This window comes from Xiphias gladius, chromosome 3 (assembly GCF_016859285.1).
Source record: "Xiphias gladius isolate SHS-SW01 ecotype Sanya breed wild chromosome 3, ASM1685928v1, whole genome shotgun sequence".
In the NCBI taxonomy this organism is placed as follows: domain Eukaryota; kingdom Metazoa; phylum Chordata; class Actinopteri; order Istiophoriformes; family Xiphiidae; genus Xiphias; species Xiphias gladius.
In genome coordinates, this window is record NC_053402.1 from 18,649,531 (window position 1) to 18,670,072 (window position 20,542).

At 40.0% G+C, this 20,542-nt stretch overlaps 3 protein-coding genes across 12 annotated transcripts in view; 2 read left to right on the forward strand and 1 right to left on the reverse strand.

The window, feature by feature from the left end:
* Positions 1 to 2,839, forward strand: part of nudt1 (nudix (nucleoside diphosphate linked moiety X)-type motif 1) — a 6,300-nt gene extending 3,461 nt beyond the window's left edge. For all 4 annotated transcript variants that reach the window (XM_040154287.1, XM_040154304.1, XM_040154295.1 and 1 more), the window contains exon 4: positions 2,400 to 2,839. In XM_040154287.1, coding sequence (XP_040010221.1) covers positions 2,400 to 2,572 — 173 coding nt within the window. In that variant the 3' untranslated portion in view covers positions 2,573 to 2,839. The remainder of the gene's footprint in view (positions 1 to 2,399) is intronic.
* On the reverse strand, positions 2,498 to 16,195 carry snx8a (sorting nexin 8a). Of its 6 annotated transcripts, none has more exons than XM_040154227.1 (15): positions 14,091 to 14,138; positions 13,606 to 13,672; positions 12,652 to 12,779; positions 11,647 to 11,776; positions 10,598 to 10,788; positions 10,060 to 10,180; positions 8,860 to 8,996; positions 8,619 to 8,699; positions 8,368 to 8,528; positions 8,049 to 8,178; positions 7,885 to 7,953; positions 7,167 to 7,316; positions 4,953 to 5,102; positions 4,340 to 4,426; positions 2,498 to 2,604 (listed from the first exon to the last, which is right to left on the reverse strand). In XM_040154227.1, exons 2-14 carry the CDS (start codon positions 13,640 to 13,642, stop codon positions 4,340 to 4,342), a joined length of 1,572 nt encoding a protein of 523 aa, XP_040010161.1. In that variant the 5' UTR covers positions 13,643 to 13,672; positions 14,091 to 14,138; the 3' UTR covers positions 2,498 to 2,604. The 6 variants fall into 6 exon arrangements, 5 of the variants coding, with proteins under 5 accessions (XP_040010161.1, XP_040010168.1, XP_040010187.1 ...); XR_005709470.1 differs by having other exon boundaries at positions 2,499 to 2,604; positions 4,277 to 4,426; XM_040154234.1 differs by lacking the exons at positions 2,498 to 2,604; positions 14,091 to 14,138 and adding an exon at positions 16,144 to 16,195 and having other exon boundaries at positions 3,212 to 4,426.
* Positions 13,669 to 20,542, forward strand: part of ttyh3a (tweety family member 3a) — a 22,666-nt gene continuing 15,792 nt past the window's right edge. Inside the window, exons 1-3 of one of the 2 annotated variants that reach the window (XM_040154275.1) lie at positions 13,669 to 13,798; positions 15,717 to 15,937; positions 18,988 to 19,157. In XM_040154275.1, coding sequence (XP_040010209.1) covers positions 15,812 to 15,937; positions 18,988 to 19,157 — 296 coding nt within the window. In that variant the 5' untranslated portion in view covers positions 13,669 to 13,798; positions 15,717 to 15,811. Of the gene's footprint in view, positions 13,799 to 14,932; positions 15,260 to 15,716; positions 15,938 to 18,987; positions 19,158 to 20,542 lie in introns of those variants that run through there. The other variant, XM_040154266.1, reaches the window with a different exon arrangement.

The window sequence follows — 20,542 nt, forward strand, 5'->3', positions numbered from 1 at the left end:
ATTTTTCTCTTCTTACTTTTGGTTCCTCTTAATGTTGACTTCCTTTTACGTTGCCACAATGCCAGTCCACACATCACGGCTAATATAGTCCATCATCATCCTTAAAGTTTAGATAATGAGGCCTGAGAGAATCAAAATAGGTTTTAGTTCAGTGTTTGTCTAGTTTATGTTGGTCAATCTCACTTTTACTGTAAAACAAAATATGACATCATGATCCTTCTGAGCAGTGGTGGAAGTATCCAAAGCTTTAAGTAAAAGTAATAACGCCACACTATAAAATACACGAAGAAGTCTTGCATTCAAAGTCTTACTTAAGTCAAAGAACAAATATCGCCAGCAACTTGGAGTATTAAAAGTAAAAGTACTCATGTCAAAAATTGCTTATTTGAGGCTGTTTTATTATGAATATTATATACGTAATTTGAGTTCTTAAAAGCATTTTTCGTAAAAAGAGCGAAAAAAAATCTGTCACCTTAATAAAGATATCTTTGTTACTGATTTGAATCAGCTGTCGTCCAAAAAATATTCTATTGATGAGTGTCTGCAGCTTGAAACATGAAACAATAACGCTGGTTGCGGCGCTAGAAGTATGAAAAACCTGATTTTAGAAAATACTTGAAATAATTTGATTTGCATTGAAAACAGTTTGGTTCTCACATCTTTTTTTCACTTTTTAAAGAAAATAAGACTTTAAGGACTCATTTAAGAAATAAAATCATTCTATAAGCAGATTTTGTCCACTGAGCGATGCATTATACTTTATAAAAAGATTATCTCATATTTTGCATGTGTAATCTTAATCTGCAAAGTAACTACTAACTGCAGCCAGGTGTCAACTAAATGTAGTGAAGTAGTAGGAAGCAGGGAAATAAAATACTCAAGTTATTTACCAGTACTTCTTAAGTACAGTACTTGAGTAAAATTACTTCCCACCATTTTTTACAAGTATTATTGATTGTAACACAGACATGTCTGTGAGCAAGAGGAGTATATTAGTGAAGGTTGGGGTCTGTAGGTGTGCTCTCAGTGGTAAAGTAAAAAAAACTGAGAACTTTGGTCAAGGCCAAGTGGGTGACGTTTATAGACAAACAGCAAACCAAAGTTCGTGAAGGAGTCAGGAGGGAAAGACAAGTCAAACAGCCAGTGGATGAGATAAGAGGAAGAAAAAGCTGGTCAGGAGTTCAATGGAGTGGAAGGTTTGTAGATTCAGAGGCAGTCTGGGCAAGTGATTAAGTCTGAGAAATATGAAATCACACATTTTCTATTTATTCATAGGACAGGAACCAAAAGTTACATCATTGCAACACAATTTAGATAAAGTTAAAGTGCAGGAAAAGCCCAACAAAACTGGAAAATTAGGTTTTTTTTTAGTAAGGAAATTGATGCCAAAGTTGAAAAGAGCATGTCATCTTTGGTCTTCAGGGAAAACTAAATTTCATCTTGTTGGCATTCGCTCTTAAAGGGCAGATTCACATTTTTAGAAGTCTGTTTTAAAACAATAGTCTCATGCCCATATGTAATGTATATAGATAGAATAATTGGTCACTATAATGATTTGTCCTCGCCATACTGGCCGTGAAGAAATCCTTTCTTAGCACAACTCCTATATAAGAGATGGGTGAGGAAAATTCACATCCTAATTCCATGGCACACCAAATTATAAATTTAAGTTCAATTGAGCCTCTATAAGTTTGACAAGTCAGCTGGAGACCCCAAGTTTTTTAGCAGGGCATTCTCTCTTTTTGTTACCGTCCCTTCACCACAGCTCAGCAGGGGACTGCAAAGAGGAATTTTTGTACGAAAAAGACTGTAACTTTATAAGATACCCACTGGGATCTGTCTAACTCACCCTGCTGAAGCCTCACATTAGCTTCAGATGAACTTTGAAGGGCGTCTTTTTTGTACAGAGTGACAATGGTGAATTTTGTCCCCCATCGCTTGCATTGGAGTTGAGCTAAAAAAGGATTTCTTCAATGGACATATGGACATGTGGGATTTGTTTTAAGAAGGGCTTCACAAAAACACCAAGCTTCCCTTTAACTGTATGGGAAGTCTTTTTTTTTCCAGTTTAAAAGCACATTCTTTTTCCAAGTAGAACAGATAAGATAAAGCAGGAGTCTGAAATTGCTTTTATCTGCACTGCATTATTAATGAAGTCTTTCAGCTATTTATTACCGACTAATTTTCAAGTCCTAAATCCTAATGGAACTTTATTTGATTTAATAATATTTTCTGCTATGTACTGGACAGTGATTGAGACGGGTCAGACCTGGCACAGCGATAACTCAGATATAAGAGAAACTCAGTGAATGTTGATCCTCTTGTAACACCAGGCAGATGATAAAAATTAGCCTCACTCTCGTGCGGTCCACTAATTACTTTCTCTCTGGTTTTCCTAGAAATGAGGCCTCAGTGGTTTGAACGTGACCAAATTCCTTTCAGTGAAATGTGGGCGGACGACATCCTGTGGTTCCCTCTGATGCTCCAGAAGAAGAAATTTGTTGGATACTTTAAGTTCCAGGGTCACGACGTGATCCTCAGCCACAAACTGGAGGAGGTGGAGGAGCTCTGAGATAACCCGAGTGTTGCTGGCGTTGTCTATGACTGGCAACAAAAAAAAAATCATCAGCCTTAAAAAAAATTTGACAGTAAATACCGAAGATATCCCAGTGTTAAGAGATCTTGCCCAGTTTCATTCGTGGGAGGAAGTGAGAGGATCCTGAGGACTTTGAAGAACCATATTAACTGTACGTGTAGCATGTTTACATGTAATATAACATCAGGATAAAACTTCTTTTCTTAGTCTGCATTCATTAGAAATACTGCCAGCTAAATACTTGTGTGTCACCTTTATATAATTAAAAAACAAAAGCAGTAGTCTGAAAAACTATGTTTTCAGTTGTCATTTTATTTTTCAGGATAACTGATTTAACACCATTCAGCAAGGATTTTTTTCTTTAAGAAAATATCTACAGTCATAACTTTATTGGAGTATCATATTCTGTGCAAGTCAACCTGATTCTCAATACATTTTTGTTGCCAAAACAAATATGTTTCACCCTGCATTACAGTTTCTTCATAAAATACCTGTTGACAACTATGTGCACATACTCCTATTGGCATCATTCATTTCCAGACAGTCAGTGTGGTGTATTTGAGATGAAATCAGCTGGTGACAATTTGTGAGGTAACTTCTAAAATGTTTGTCAACTTTTTTTTTTTTTTTTTTTAGAAAAATATATAATGTTCTGATAAACTATGTGTGTACAGACAGTCTGACCATATAGGGAAAAGGAATTCAGCAATATCCAGATTGTGTTTGTCCTCATATACAGGATTACACTGATTTCAATGGATATCTGCAGCTGTGAAGAACAGTCCTCATGTATGGAGTGATATGGCCTAACATCTTTGGCTAATATTAAAGATATTACGTGTTAATTAATGAAAGTTTTAAATTGGACCTGTGCAGGAATTCTGCTATACGATTTATATCACAGGTGTGCATCTAAGTGAATTCATAACATTTATCTTTGGTAGCAAATTAGTAGCTTATAGTGTTATAACTGACATATTATGCCACTAGTGCCAGAGGTCGTCATTTTATCAATATAACTCAAATCTCTGCTCTTTGTAGTATCCTACAATATCAGCTCAGGCTTCTCAAAAAAAATAGCTTATAAAATAAAAAAGTGTTGCCTTGAGAAGAATTAAAGCAAAGAAGGCAAAGATGTTGCTCTACATGAAAGTGAACAGTAAGAAATAGCACACATCCATAAAAATAGTAAGTGTGCTGATGCACGTCCTTATAAACTAAAATCTGTATCAAAAATACATTGGTCTAAAGTTCAGTAAGTAAAACCAGAAACCTCATGACTAGAGATTTGGAATAACAAAGTTGTTAATAAAGTAAAACTTGCTGTCCCTCTCCATTTTTCTCAACTATCTTAGTGTAAGAAACGTTTTACAAGTTGGAGTTAATATCAGGTGCTTTATCAGATGAGCTGGAATGCATGAATATGAATGTTATCCATCCTGTATCCCTTGTAAAATCGCCCTTTAGAGGATTTTGCTTCCTTGTTGGCTGTCGTAAAAGTTGATTTGGAAATTGACATTATATCCTCATAAAGTAGAGCATAAAGTGACTCATGAGCAACACTGTCCAGTTAAAGGTGATATGGTTGATGATCAAACTCAAAAACTAAAATCCCCTCACTCAATGGAATGTATAGAAGGAGAAAATTGTTGTGCTTAACACTTTTTTGCCTTAGCTCACAGAGCGAGTTATTTTCCAGTTTGTAATCCTCATCAGCGGCAGTGTTTATCCTCTGCAGCTCACTCAGGTTTTAGATGGGGGTTTCAATCCGTTATTACCGCCAAAGAGACATCCGAGCTTTGGCTGGAGTTCATTCCACACCTCTCCCATCTGGAGAAAAAAAAAAAAAAAGCAAAAAAGTTTTTTTTCTTTATCTACATTTCCATAATCAAATCCTGGAACAGCTTTTAATACAAAAACGGTGCATCTAAATATTGCTTAGTGGTTTGCAAGTTTACTACCTTTTGAAAAGAGAAACAGCTCAATAAAATTATGTTCAAGAACTCTGAGATTATCAGAAACCTTCTAAAAATGTTGGCCTATTTGAATTTGAGTGAGAAAGAAAGACTCAGTTCAGATCAACGTACTGCATGTAACCAAAGAAAATGATACTGTGTGCTTTATTTGATTTTATAATAGGCAAAGGTATATGGGAGATTCACTTGTTCATGTGAAATGTAAGCCAACTCAAATCCTAGATGAGAAGATTATCCATTCAGTGATACCATCCATCATTATTAGTTCTTTTGTTGGACTTTGAAAGTCAATTTAAAACTGATTTGACCCTCCTGGAGCGGTGCTGTGTCGACATAGAGAAGGGTCTGAAGAAAAATTATTTCCAGACGTGCAGTCTCACCTCTCTGTGTCCTTGGACCTGGGAGTTAACAAAAGCCCCAAGAATATAGGATGTGATTGGAAGGTAGGTGAAGATAAGCTGTGTCTCTTGATGAAGGCTGAACAGGGAGAAGTAGTTGCGCAGCTCCATGGTCTGAATGGCGTTTTCTTGCTGTTGGCAGAATGGAAAAATACAATGTGAAATCATAAAAACTTATCAAATGATCATCATCAGAAAAAAAAAAAAAAAATTCCTGTGGGGCAAACCTTCCCCCAATCTTACTTCTGCAAATGATCAAGTAATAGGGGTTTAATAAACATTTTATGGACTTTGCTGATGTAAAAATCACAAGCCAGGGTGCAGTAATCTCAGCATATTTATCCACTATTACGACAGGAAGTTTTTTTGCCATGCTAGTTAACAATGTTGGTCTGTCTGTGTGTCCAATACTTTGGTCCAGAGTGAAATCTCAACAACTCTTGGAAGGATTGCCATGAAATTATGTGCAGACATTCATGGTCCCCAGATGATGAATCCTACTGATGGTGATCCCCTGACTACTACTCCAGCGCCGGGATCAAGTTTACATTGGTGTTTTTTGGGAAATATCTCAACAACTATTGGATAGATTGACATGAAATTTGGTACAAACATACACGGTCCCCTAGGGATGAATTGTAATTACTTTTCGTGAACTTTTAACTTTTTAATAGAGCACCATCATTAGGTCAAAATTTCAATCCATCCAATACATCGCTTTATGACTAAATACCCTAATGTTACCTGCAAACTGCAGTGAGCATAGCTGTACTATGTGTTTAATGCTAATTGGCAAGTGTTAGCATGATAACACACTAGAACTAAGGACATGGTAAACAGTATATGCATCAGCATGTTAGCATTTTCATTGTGAGCATGTTGCTAATGCTGACATCAGCAATTAGCTCAAAAGCGCCACTGTACAAAAGTACAGTGTCATAGAGCTGCTAGCATGACTTCCTTGTTAAAATACAGATCAGCCACTTTCTTTTTAATAATATAGCGCAGCTAGCGGATGTTACATGATCCCATGATTGTTGAATAGCTGAACAGTTTTCTTGCACATCGGTGCTCAATTAAAAAAAAAAAAAAAAAATTCCTGGGCCCACAGCGTAAGTTACTTTGAAAATCTTCTTAACTCAAGTAATTTTTTCCCTAACTGTCTTGAGGCCTAAATCAGACATTTGCTGCTCATTTCTGACAGCATATAAGTGATCTAATTTATAACACCCTCTCTGTTGATGTAACATCTCATGCTAAGGGACTTAAAAGCGGTCGCAAAGGTGGATCGACTGACAGAACTCCAAAGAGGCCAGCGGCTGTCTAAGCCCAGACTGCAGATGTATTGGTTAAAGAAGTACAGTTGTTATATATTGTTAAGGGGAATGGTCTTGAAATGTATGAGTACATACACAAAACACAGAAACCACACAGACAAACCACACTGACTAAGAGGAACTGCAGTCACAAGATGAAAACCAACAAGGATACAGCTTTTGAGATGACAAAATTTGCCAACTGTCAGAAAACCTGACGTGACCAGTGTTTGAAAGGGTGGATCAAAATGAAGCTCTTAATCATCACGTTATTTTTATTTTATCTGCCCTCCCCTACATTTAATATTTCAGTATTTCGATAGGATTAGATTGCCAGAAAAAAATTAAAGGTTTAATCCTTTCAGATATTAATAATAGAAAACACTGCAATAGGAAATGTACTGCATGTGGGCACTGGCAGTAGTAGACTCCAAAATGCGAAATGGTTAAATTCAATTTAAAAAAAGAAAAATATCTTCTTGTTTATTTCACACCTCAAAACTGGAAAAAAGGAAATAGTGTGAGAATTTCTAACTTCTCCAGATATCTCATGGCATTTTTTTATTTATTCAAATCATTACTATCCAATGGGATATCATTTCACCATGTGTTGTTAGAATGCATGTATTACATGGAAAGTTGAATTTTTTTAATGGCTAATGGAGGGACGCAAGTTACTGTGATAGGGTTGCTATGCCATCCCACACAAGATATGGCCAGACTGTATTTTAAGGGGAGTGGATTAGAAATTGATACACCAAAGCCAGTGAAGCACTTTATTTATCGAGTGCTAAATGAGTTAAAACTGAATGCGATCAGTAAGGAAGCAACCTGAGAGCCTGACAATGTGGAAAGAGAGAGACTTAAAGAGACTGATCACCTGAACGATTCGTGATTCCAGCTGCTCCACAGATGCCTGCTCTTTTGGCTGAACAGTGGCGCTCATCATCTGCCTCTTCATCACGCTGTACTTGTGCAGAGCTCTATGGTGCTCGTGGAGCACGCCCTTCTCGTGGCGCTCGCAGAGATCCTAGAGAAAGACATAGTGACAGTCACATAACAGCACTTTTTATTTGCCTCAAAATGGCAATATACAGTGAAACAGGAATACATGACAGTCAAGGATGATGGGAGAACTGTTTGTAAAAATTATGAAATTACCATATATAATATTACAGTTAATAGATTTAGATGAGGTGCTATGAAAATTGCCACTTTATCTGCCCACCAGTTAAATTTGAACAATGCACCCACTACTAAAAACTACACTTCCAAGTCAGACAGACTTGTTGGGTTAAAAGTGACCATTACATAATATTTTGAATTTAGTTACTAACTGAACGTGAATTTATTGTCAACGTACAGCTCCTCATTATGTCTCTCCATCAGAAAACAGGAGATTGATTTTATTGCCTTGATGGATAAAAACAGTTCTGCAGTGCTTCATAGAGTAAGCGTCACTGGCCTGCGATTAAAAAAAAACAAAAAAAACATGCAAACTTCAATATAAAAATCACCTGTCATGAAAGATTGGGGACCCCTGGAGATAAACTCAAGTTAAATGAGCACAGCAAACACCAAAAGTGAAACTGACTCACTCTGTACGACTGCAGCAAATCCAGGAAAAGATTCAGTTTTTCGACCACATCGTCCTCTTCCCGTCTGCCCTGAGGACATTAGCAAAACAACATTTACTACCCAGTGGCAGTTTTGGACGGGCACAGCTGAGCAGGTGGTGGGCATGAAGGACTGAGGGCTGTACCTGCTGAGCAGCTTTGTCAGATAGGACAGCGAACTCCACAGACAGACTCTTAAGTGACTGACGCAGGGTCCCCCAGGTGCTTTGCGAAGAGGCCAAGGAGGGAACAGACGAAGGATCTGAGCCCAGTGCACTGCAGAAAACAGCATTAGAACAGGGACAGAATGTAATATTGTGGCTTCTTAGCTGCCAAACGCATTTAAAGCTAACAACCATGAAGAGACACAGAGGACTCTGAATCATATTAACATTTGTTTTCTCGGCCCAAAACCTCTGGGTACTAAAGACAGACTTGAACTTTATATCCATATTGATGAAATACCTGAGCTCTCTGCCAAACATGAGGAGATCAGTTGCATTCTCCTTGGAGCGCTCCGCCATTTTTTCAGCTCTGTCCCGCAGCTTCTGGAAGCTGTTGTGGATATTTCTAATCAGCTCTCTGCTCGTTGAGAACTGAGCCTGAATGTCAGCAGGGAGATATTCCTATAGAGCAGAACCAACAAAATTTTAAAATGCAGGTTATTCTTTGGGGGGGCCGAGTAAGGATTTTTCCATCGTACATATGTGACAAACCTTTGCCTGGGTGGCAATTCTGTTGGTCATGAACTCATCGCCCGTTTTCTTGTAAGCATCACGCAGCTTGGTCTGAACATCCTTTTTTGGGAAGGAGGGTGAGGAGTGGAAGAGGGGGAAAAGACAGTGAGTAGCCGGAACAGGATGCATTTCGATGGCAGTCACCGTGACAATGGGGCTCATTTTGCAACAGCCAGCACACCACAGAGCCAGGCAGCGAGTTCAAGACAAAACTACATACAGAGCCATTGAAGGTGAGGAAGGTCTTAACCAGCTCGTCCTCCGAGAAGATGGGATGCCGTGCCACCAAGTTAATGAATCTGCCCAGAGCACGTCTCCTCCCCTCAATGAACTCCCGCTCAGAGACGGAGGTCAGCACTGTGGACAGATAACGGAGAAAACTAAAACTCCTGGAATTATTTTTGTTGGGAAGAGGTGCAACATAAGAACACATTAAGCATTTTGACCAGGAGTGTTAACGCTGAGAGAGTTTGAGTGACGCCGTGATCAAAAAGTGACTGATGGTATGCCACCCTTAGTGGCATGTGCCAATTCTGTCTGGTTTGTCACTGCTGGTCTTTGATACGCCGCTGCCGTTTTACTGGCTCGTGGCACTTATAAATGGTATATCACTCATGTTCCACTGTCGTATACCACTTATCATCGGCATATACCGATTCGTATTGATATAGGCTGCTGCTCAATATGATATATCAATGCTGTGTGTGTGACTTAGCACTCCTCCTGGCATACCGCTAGCGTGCCACTCTTCTTTCAGTGTCACATGTCGATTCTTGGCGGAATATGCCACTTTGGCTAGTGGAATGCTGCTGCCGCCCAACTGGCTTATGGCACAAGAAAATGGTATGTCACTGCTCTTCCACCGCCATATACCACTCCCCAGCGGCTTATGGTGATTCTTTGCTGTCATGTGCCGCCGCTGAATATCGGTACGTCACCGTTGTTACACCGGTAAACGAAATATAGGCTCCATAAAGCCGAGGGCAGCGGCAGAATTGGGTGATATTTCTCTGTAGGTTCATCACTGAGCAACCCCTTTTCATATTGTCATTGTTTTTGCATTGTCATTTGATACATGGTTATTTTAAAAACATCTATTATAGCCACCTTAAAGTCAATTTATATAATGTAATATCCCTAAATAAATAAAAACATTAAAGGAAAACTCCGCTGATTTTACAAATCAAAGTCTGCTTACAGTCTTGCCTCAAGTGAGGCTGCTACTACAACACACCCGAATCTCTGACCAAACTGTTGGTTGGTCAGTGAAGCATATAAACCCCAATAATCAACATCCATGGTCTGAAAAAAATAAAAGGTTCAGAAAGAATTATATAAAATCTAAGATGGAGCAAATGCAGGAGCGAAGAAATACATTAGCAACTGTCTATATGTCAGAGCGTTTGACAGAGTAACATACCTCCCTTTAACATCCTTTTAGGTGGCAGTGCCGGCACCACTCTGTAGGCGAATCTCTGAAGCAAAACCTCATGGAAGACGTCAAAATCGCTATAGCGTCGGTAAACCGATATTTTATAACGCTAAAAAAACAAGAAACAAAAGAAAGAAAAAACAATCAGGAAGTGGGAAAGGGCATACAACATTAGCGTAACTTTTCTGTAGCTTGAGTTAGAGGTAATAACAGATAATGGAGGGGTTCAGATCAGTGCTTTTCATCATGTATGTGTTTACTTGACAAAAAAACCACTATTGTAACCCCAGAGAAAATAATGCCATGCCTTTCTACATAATTATTTCCCACTTCTGCTGCTGTCAGTGCAACCATGTCGTTCCAAGAAATAAGAAGTTTAGTGAGAAGTAAAGAACTGATGAAAAAAAAAAAAAAAAATCCTCATCTGTGTCCTCAAGGTAAGGGTAAAACAATTTCTGGCTTTGAGATTATTATTTATTACTATTCACAAAAATCTATGTGTAGTAGGTTTTATGGGATGCCTTGCCTGGCTGGTGACCTGGTACTCCACATGTTTGAGGAACAGGCCCTTCTTCTCAGGTATGAGCTCCACCTGGACTGTGTCTCTGACCAGTAGCTTGTCCAGCGTCTGGGACATCATCAGTACGTCCTCCTGTGCTGGCTGCATCCTCAATGCACTCAAGTCCTTCGGCTCCCCAAGCTGGGGTTTCGGTAACTCTGTCGAGCACACAACCAGAACCAACTTCTAATATTTGTTTTTCATGATTAAATCAATACATATAGGATGAGATGGATTTCCCAACTGGGAGGAATGCTGGTGTTAAAACAACTTTTCTCTGTAGATTACTACATGTCTGACTCTATTTGTCTCTGGCTAGCACAGCATTGTGCATGTGTTCTGTTATTTATGCCTCCCCATACATTCCAAGAGGGTCACGAATTGAATGTAATGTCCTGCGACAAATGCAGAAAACTCGTTCTTGCACAGATGAGGAAGCGGCATGCAGCAAGCTGCCATACTAGCCACACCTGAAATAACAGAGAGGGCCTTAAATAATCACGGAAGGTTGGGAATGGATCTAAGTCAAGCAAGCATAATGGCTACCTCCATGAAAACCATAAAAACCCCCGCTATCGTCTTCCAACCCCGGGACTAGTGAAAGAATGCAACACTTAAACATAGCTAAGGCTTCTCACCGAAAACAAAATAAAACAAATGAACCTGAATTAAATCAAAAATGTTAGCTTTTCTTCTGATTTGAAAGAAGCTACAAGTGTGGGGTGGAAAATTGCATGTGAATTTTATCTAAATACTGCCAAAGATCCCTCTGTTGCTTTATAACTATTGACATACTATGCAGTGTATCAACCTGAACACAATAGGTGGGTACATCCCAGCGGTAAACTGTCACAGAGAGCCAATAAAAGAGTGGCGTTTGCCCTGTACAGATGAATTACTGTATCTTGACTGTAGAGGGATAGCCGAGGCTGCCCTCGGACACCCTGAAGAATTACCAAGCAACTCATTAAGCAAAACCTGTACTGCACTGGTGTCAGCGTAACGCTGTCGCCTACCTTGTATGCAGTTCTCCAAAAGTTTGGGGCTTGGCTGCTTTCCTTGCTGAGCAAGAGCAATCAGAGCGAGCGCTTTATAGAGGGACAACTTGCTCAGGAATCCGTCGGTGGAGTCAACATGCTCAGCAATCTGAGAGGGACAAAGACAATATGACCTGAAGGTCACCATTTTTCAGCCTGAGATCTAAATGCAACTGCGGTTCTGCATTCCTCTAGGCAAAAAGTGCTCGCTAGACACAAAGGCGATGATATGCTGGAAGGTCATGAAAAGGGAAATTCTACTGAACCATGAGGACAAAGACACTTACTCACTCAGAGCAATTTCATAACACTGAAGTGTTGTAACATTAACCTTTATCTCAGCATTAAAGAAAAATATCTGATAGCTTGCTAATTATTTCAAGCCTATGTAATTCCTTTACAGTCTGCTAGTCTACACAAAGCCTTGGCCAGCTTCCTAGTGATAAGACATTACACCTGTATCTACTTGATCTATATTAACTAATAGTAACACGTCTTATCAGAATCAAATATTTCAGGAGGGATGCCCTATACTCAAGTGTTTAATTTATCCATTTGATTGGGACAACGCAGATCTCGGCCTCTTTAATTCACCAATGTGTAATTATTTCATATTCATGCATAAAAGAAGACGAAAGCTTGTGTTCAGTGCACACCCCCAGTAAGCTCCAGACCCCTGTGGTTCTAAACAGGAATAAGTAGGTATAGAGAGAAGATGGTGGATGGATATATGGTATACACCTCCATTATGTAAATTCAAGGTATATACTGTATGTTATAGAAATTTTAATCAGGCAAATGTCAGCTAAAAGACAAGAAGTATAAAGGGATTCTTTGAAAATACTATTTCTTCTTATTCATGGTGTGGGCTGCCTCTGTATCATTACAAAGTACAGTGGTATTTATCACAGTGTTTTATGAACCGTTTCCCGCTGCAGGGATCTCGATGATTCCTCCCCAACAGTAAAGTGTGAACCCCCTCACCTGGCCTAAAACTGCCTTGGAGAGGTCGGTCCTTTGGAGCAACCGCTGAAAGACTTCAACCTGCACCCTCTCATCTGTCCTACAGCAGATGGCCTCGTGCACTTCCCTGTAATAGGCAGGAACTGAGCCTAAAAGAGGAACAACACCTACATAGCATCACGACCACCAAAATGACAGAAAAACTGACTTGAATGTGGTACCTCGGTGTCCATCTGCGGTACTCAGAGCTGAATTTATGGTGATCATATCAGCTTTTATAGACATACTCGTTTTATTTTCTATCACATGGCTTTGTATTATCCCAGCAGAGACTATACAGTCTTGCTCTGACACCCCGAGAATATTTCATATTTCCAGAGACAAAGAAAAGCCTTAAAGATTCAGCACGTAACCTTTACAGTAGTCTGTGGCAGATCACATGAGGAGAGTGAATATCTGGCCATGTCGGTGTAGGCCTGGCAATATACTGCTTAAGTAGTGATGTGACCAGCTGACAGTCTTCACGTGGCAGGGGGAAAAAAAAAAAAAAAAAAAAAAAAAAAGCATCAAAACTTTCAAGAAGCTTTGACATTATCTTTAAGGGTAATATTCACCGCCACTGTTGCTCGTCAGGTATCGAGAAAAAAACACCAACAGGTGGTCCGAAGTAAGGTTTGCCCCTCGTGAGTGCTTTTTGCAGACTTCGTTCCGATCTGAATGTGCCCAGAAGGTTCCCTATTGGTCGGTTCACAACGCGACCCTCGGCGAGCAGAAAGATCCACGTTTTTAAACACGTCTGATAAAAAAAAATATATTCGACTGCCCCGACGCCGCGACGCCAAAAAAACAACAAAAAAAACAAACAAAAAATAAAACCTCAAAAAAAAAAAAAAAAGCCCAACAACCGTTAAAGTAACTAGGAAGCGAGAGGGCAACTCTGTGTGAAGAAGAGTGTGAGAAGTTTTCGCACCGTACCTTCATTGATCTCTCCTGCCATGGTTCGGAGCGTCATGTGAGCACAAGAGCACCTCCATGTGATTTCCTGAAGAAAAGAAAAAAAAGAGAGAGGACAAGTAATTTATTTCTTAAAGTTGTAGCGAGCTGCTGGTTAAAGTCCAAGTCCGGAGAGCGGCCGTATCAACCGTCACGCACGGGCACTCGGCGGCCGGTGAGTGGTGTCGTGTGGCTGCAGGAATTCAAACTTTATAGTTTGAAATTTCGCGATGCGCTGGTGCTTCTGTTTTTTTTTTTTTTTTTTTTTTTTTTTTTTTTTAAGCCCAGAGCCTCTGGTAATGCAGTCGGCGGTTCACTCAATAATATGGGAAATACCGTCTTGTCTATGTCTGGTTATTTCCTGTTTTCACTCGTAGGAATTTATCTGGTTCAATTTTTTTTCTCCTTGTTCTTCAATGCCACATGTATAAATAATGCTGCCTTCACGTGCTCCTCGTAAGTTTTACCTTCAGAGTTTCTGAAGTCAGAGTATTTGCAGAATTGATTAAACTATAAAGTGTTTGCATCGCTTTTACCGTCTTTTTTTTTGCCGGGGGGGGTGGCAGCTTCTTGTTTGTAACACATGTCACATCTCAGAAATCCCCAGTTTCGCTGTATTCACCGCTGAAGGCTGGATTACCAACCGGGCAAATTCCCAGGGGCCCTAGGTTTGTCATGTGGGTCCACATAATTTGATTAATCAAGAATTAGTTAACAATTTGTACCACTTAAGGCTGTAAGGTTGCAACTAACAATTTTCATTATCCATATGTCCTAAAATTGTAAAAAATGCCCGTCATTAATCCCTGAAGCCCAAATTAACGTATTCTACTTTTTTCCTTGACAAACAGTCAAAAACCCAAAGCTGTTGAGTTTACTATCAAAGAAAACTGGAAAAACTAGCAAATATTCACATTTCAGAACCTGGTACCAGGATTTTTTTTTCTTTTCTTTATAGGATGACCTAAACAATTAGGCTAATCAGTTATCAAAATTGTTGGCAGATAGTTTTCTTTCAATCGATTAATCAACTAATCATTTCAGCTCTAAAGTACTGGGTGGTTTATAGGTGCCTGGAGAAATAATAAACTGTCATGTATAGATGGGGTCAGTAGGGGGGCCCAGGGCCCCTCCGGAGGTTAATCCAGCCATGTTCACCCCCTGTGGTTCAATAATGCAGCCAACAAGCACTCCTGACATTTTCGACACTAATTGAACTTCTCAGTGGCACGACACTTGGGCGCCTCTGGGTGGCGCTACTTGGTTGTTTATTGCGCCGGTGAGGTGGGCTGTGTGCGGGCCGGGCCGGGCGGGGCGCCAGCTGGGTTAATGTCGGGAACAGTCGCCGTGTTGGCTCCAGTCTCCCGTCTGCCCCGCACTCCGACGGTAACTGGATGGAGGTTTTACACGGAGGGACTTGTTTGAGCTGTTGCGGCGGAATAAGACTGCAAGACATGAACTGAGGAATTACCAACTAAAAAAAAACAAACAAACAAACAAATAAAACAAAAAACAAAACAGGATGTAATGTTAACAAACCGCAGAGCGGAATGTCAAGAGGAACAAAAGGGACTTCTTGTTGTTACTGGAATCTCAGCGGACTGAACTAACTAGAGGCTAAACCGGCTAACGTTAGGTGAGTTAACGCTAGCTACATTACGGGTACCTTTTTTTTTTATCGAACTTAAACAACGGATTATTTTTTTTAAATCATAATTTAAATGAACCACGGCACTCGGCGGGTGCGCAGCTAACATTACAGCAGGAACCCCGCTAGCGGCACAACTCTGCATTAAGTTGACAGGTTAACAAGCTAACTAGCTCGGCTAAGCTTCAGGTCGCTGCTGTTTTAGCTAACTACTAGTTTTTGTTCAAGTTAGCGAGCAGTTGTGCTTGTAACTGCCAATACTAAATAATATTATAGAGTACTTGCAGCTTTTACATCGTGTATTGATTCCCATTTGGTTGAATTATTAAGTATTTTTGATTGGCACAGTCAAAATAACACTTCAACTTTACTAGGTATGTAAGCTAGCTTCTCATGGTAGATGAGCAATAATGCATTTGTCGTTTTGCTTGCATCCCGGATACAGGCAGACTTTATGAAGTGGATTCCCCCGCCTGTTCACAGTTTCAAGCATCCTTGCTTGTTTGTCTGCTGAGCGGATCTCATTGACATTTACTCGCCATGGCGGCGGTGGTTAGCTACTCTCCACCATGGTGGGTGAACCTGCTGCACAGACTCCCCCATTTCAACTTGAAGTTCGAGCAAACTAGCAGTGATTTCCGACCAGAAGACTGGACATATCAACAGGTAAAATCACCCCACTGACTCCTTTTAGTTCTTATCAAGTGACCCTAGAGGTTGGGATACCCACGGGGATATCTATGACTAACGTTTGTTTCGGTATCAGTTTGACTTCAGTGTCTACCTTCAGGAGCAGGATAATAATGAGGAGGAGGTGATGGTGTACATAAAGACGATCAGTTTTTTCAGCGACAGGCGACCTCGCTCTTCACCTTTTGATCCATGTCACCATCTGCGTGTAGCTGTTACACCGACCTCTTGACCTTTTCCAGACACCAGCCAGGTGGCATTGTATAGCGTGAGCCTAGCCACCTAAGTTGACCCGAACGACCTCAAATGTTATTATTTTCCGTAAGATCAAATCATAACCAGTATTTGTTACACCACACGAGGAGCATTTTGACCCTGAAGTTCCTTTTACAATAAAAACCCTTACCTACTCCGATTTAAAGAGGTTAAACTGGTATCTAGGGTCCAGAAAGAGACTGCACAGCCTGGTGAACAGCTAAGACTGGGGGAGGGGAGATCAGCATGACATTTGTTCAAATGTTTAAAATTAAAGAAAATATCTGAAGTGATACTTGTTTTTTCTTATTGCAGTGGTAGTTTTTCCAAGTTTGCAGAACTTAGTCATTTATCCCAATGCATTTTGTTTCTGTGAACGCTCGGCTGGTGTGCAGGTTATGTCTCCAAGTACAGAGACAGTGGACGCATTCTGTTTTAGAAATCTGACAAATTGAGGTCAGATGGTCAGAGGGCTCAGCTATAACCTGAGATTACATTTCCCTCTGTGTGGTTTTATATTCAACAAAGAAATCCTTTAACATCTATTAAAACCTTGTTGTCAGAAGTTGGGTTGTCAGCTGATTCAACTGTTCAGTTAATTTAATACCTTGTCTGGTAAAATGGGAAGCTTTCTGTTTGTCATGGGCTAAATGTACCAACATTATTTGATCCTGAAATAATAATGATTTTTAGTTCATTTATGAGTGGATTGTTTATGCTGTTCCTATTTGAAAATGTGTCATTACCATATCTTCCATGGTGTTGCGGTTTTTAAAAGGCTCTGAGAGACGAGGTAATGAGTGTGTAGCATGCCAGTTTTAGAGAATACTGAGGGGAGAGGGAAGTGCAAAAGACATCTGTCTTTTAGCAGAAGTGAAAAACTTGCCAGAAATGGGTGAGTTTCTAACGTTAATAAGTCATAAGATAACTATGCTTCCGTTTTACTGTGAAAGTTTGGTTCTGAAAATCCAAAAGCGAACCATGGTTCCTGTGAAATTGGAACACATACTCCAGACAATCATCATCATCAGCTGTGTTCATGTATGGTGATATGCTGATACCTGTACGGACATTCATGTTTGAAAATTAAATTAATTCAACTGGTAAAAGTACACATCCTTGTTTCACTTTGACTAACTTGTGTAGGTGTCGGACACTGTGCTGTCAGATTTTTTCAATTGTTCCATCATTTAGTGGGGGCTGGGAAGGATAGGCTCTGTTTCAGACAAAACGAACATTTTAAAGGAATGTATTTTTTACCTAAAGTGGCATTGTAGTTCATTTGCTGGAAAAAAAACCCATCATTGTACCACCGCACTGTTTTTATTCTGTAGCTCTCTGAGGTATGATACGGACCCTTTTTCTCGTAGATTATAGGAAGGGTTCATTGACTGGATAATGATTGCAGTTGTGCGGGTTTGTGCCCAGGAAGAAGTTAAACATAAACAACATCACTGTTAAAATGAGGGTGTTCAGAGGAAACTGAATAGGTTGGATTAAACTATAATGCACATTTTCTTAAAACGCACAGCTAATTCAGCTGTTAAAGCACATTATCTCACTCCCTTCTCAGATTTTTCGCGACAAGAGCCACATAAAGGGGTCTTCGTTAGGCTAGCTTGCTCAACAATAATTATTATTATACTCTGATGACAAACTGTTAATAAATGTCAATGTAGTGCTCACTGAGGCTTCAGGGGAAGTAATGACAGATTGCTGAGCTGTCAGTGGCTCTCACTGTTGGACTACGTCATGGTGATGCACAGATGATATGGAAGTGATGCACCAAAAGTAACATGCAGTAGGATTTTAGTCATTTACTCTTGGATTGCTGTTGCACTCAGTGATCCCTGTTGGGCCTAATTATGCAGAGCAACACACAGGAGCCGAGTCATTCAATGGCATTTGTGTCTGATTAGCCCATCTGTCTTGTCACATTCGACACTAAACGGGATTGGGACACAAGAATAGCCTCACCAAATATTCTGTTGCCCAGATTTTATGTTTTTGAGCCTACAGTTATTCACTGACAAGATTGAGTTCACTCACTGACATGAACAGGTCAACAACCACTGCATTGGGGCGTGTCTGTCTCTGTAATGCTTCATTGAGTAAACTGAACAAATAGAGCAACACCCTGATATTTCACAAGACAAATGAGGCAGGATGGAAATCTGCGCCAGCTGTGGATCCTCAGTTGTTTAGGAGTATTTATCTCTCCATTTTTTTCACTCAGCATTTTGTAATTCTCTCTCTCTCTCTCATTTAAAAGAACCCTTTAATTATGGCTTTTTTTCCCATTGTCTTTAGGAGACCAAGTCCACAATTAGCTCTGTATTTATTGTGCTTAAATGAACAGGCTGTAAAGTACAGGCTGTACTTCATCAAAATTGAAGGCCACTTTCCCTTTCTTTTAAAATCACAGGGAAAGATGACACCTTATTTTATAGATGTTTTCTCCTGATTATAGTACTCTCACACAAAACTTACCTTCAGTTTCAGTCAGGACAAATGGCTAGACAACTGTAAGCTCCGTTGTTGCACAGAGTTTATTATTAAAACTTGTGATGCACACAAAACCACAAAAGTTCACATAGAGAAGAAGACAAATGTAAAGCATGGAAAGCAATGTATTTGGCAATCAGTTCTTTGAGCATACTTTGTAATGTTTCTCTCTGGGAAACTTTGGAATGCCATTAGATCCACTGTTATTGACATGAAAGTGGTATTCAGCAGTTAATTTTCCATAACCCTCTTCTTCTGCCCATCAGTCCATCCTGTTATTGGGAGGTGTGGCGCTCGCCTGTCTGGCCCTGGACCTCCTGTTTCTGCTCTTCTACTCCATTTGGCTGTGCTGCCGGCGAAACAAAAATGTGGAGCAGCCCAACGCCGACTGCTGCTGCACGGCCTGGTGTGTCATTATAGCAACACTTGTCTGCAGGTGGGTATAAACGCAGGATCACCGTGATGAGGAGTCAGTGTATGTTTTTGGATCCCCAAGCACAGTTACTCATGTTGTTCATCTAACACAGGGTCGTGATTTCTTTTATACTGAAACTGAAAAGTCATTTCAGAATATCGTCAGACAAATTGGTGCACTTTTCACAGAGTCTGTATTTGAACTCTTCCTGATATTTCAAGTGTTTGGGTTTGACAGCCTGCATGCGTACACAGGAGTGGCAGAAGGTCCCCTACCATGTCCTGGTGCACGTGTTTTGTACTGTCTCAACAGCAAACAAATAAAGAAGGCAACCAGATCTCAGGAGTAGATAATATTTAAGATGCATACTGTCTGCATTTTCTGTAAACGGCATCCACCAGTTGTATTGTTGATGTTAGCTACTCTGCATTCACCACACCCAAAGACAGCGATACAGGAAGAAGCAAGACATCAGCCAGCAACTGAAAATCTTAGCTGAATTTGTAAATCATGTGTTCAACGCTAAACACCACAAAGAGTTACAGATTCAGCGAGAGACAAGAACCAGCCTCCCTCTAAGTATCGTTAGGACAAAAAAATCAACCAACAACAGTATTTTCACATGAAATTGCAAAATCAGAAGAATGTGCTTGCAAAGTTGGAAAATGACCATGGTTCACCACACAAAATGATCCCAGGTCAAATTAAATCACATTTCAGTAAAATAACCTTCTTATCAGAAACCCAGAGAGCTTAATTACTACCCTAAACTGAGCATCTAGGGTATAACTAACATCCAGACTGACAGCCCTAAAATCTTGTGGCAAAGATTAAAAAGTTTAAACTATCTCATAATTTTTAAAGAAAACTGCTGCATGCTCATGTATTTTGACTGTACAGTAATGCTGAGGAAATGTAGACTTGCATGTCTTTATACTTAAAGGACAATAGAAATGCTATATATATTGGCTTCAGTGTTGGTTTTGTTATTTCTATTACACATCGATGATGTGGGAACTGTACCATCTGGACATGCTTTCTATCCTTGAACACTGCATTTGTTTCCTGTTTTTCTCCTTCTGTTGATGAGCCACTAGAGAGCCATCACGGTTGATTCAGGGTAGCACAAAGAGCTTGGGGACCTGATGAGTACAAGAACTGCATTACAATCACTGTATCTCTGTGTGCTCGTACCCACGCACAAATGTGTTTTATTGAAAGTAAGTAAAACCGAGTTGGAGAAATAGGAAGGCTGGCTGAACGCTGTTGGAGTTAGCTCTGAGTGATTCACTTATCATCAAACGCTTGATAAAATCCACTCCTGGCATTGAATGGAAGTTAACAAAAAGACCAGCAGCTGCAGCAAATGAAGATATATCAGCGCTGAGCCTTCCTTGCTCAAATTG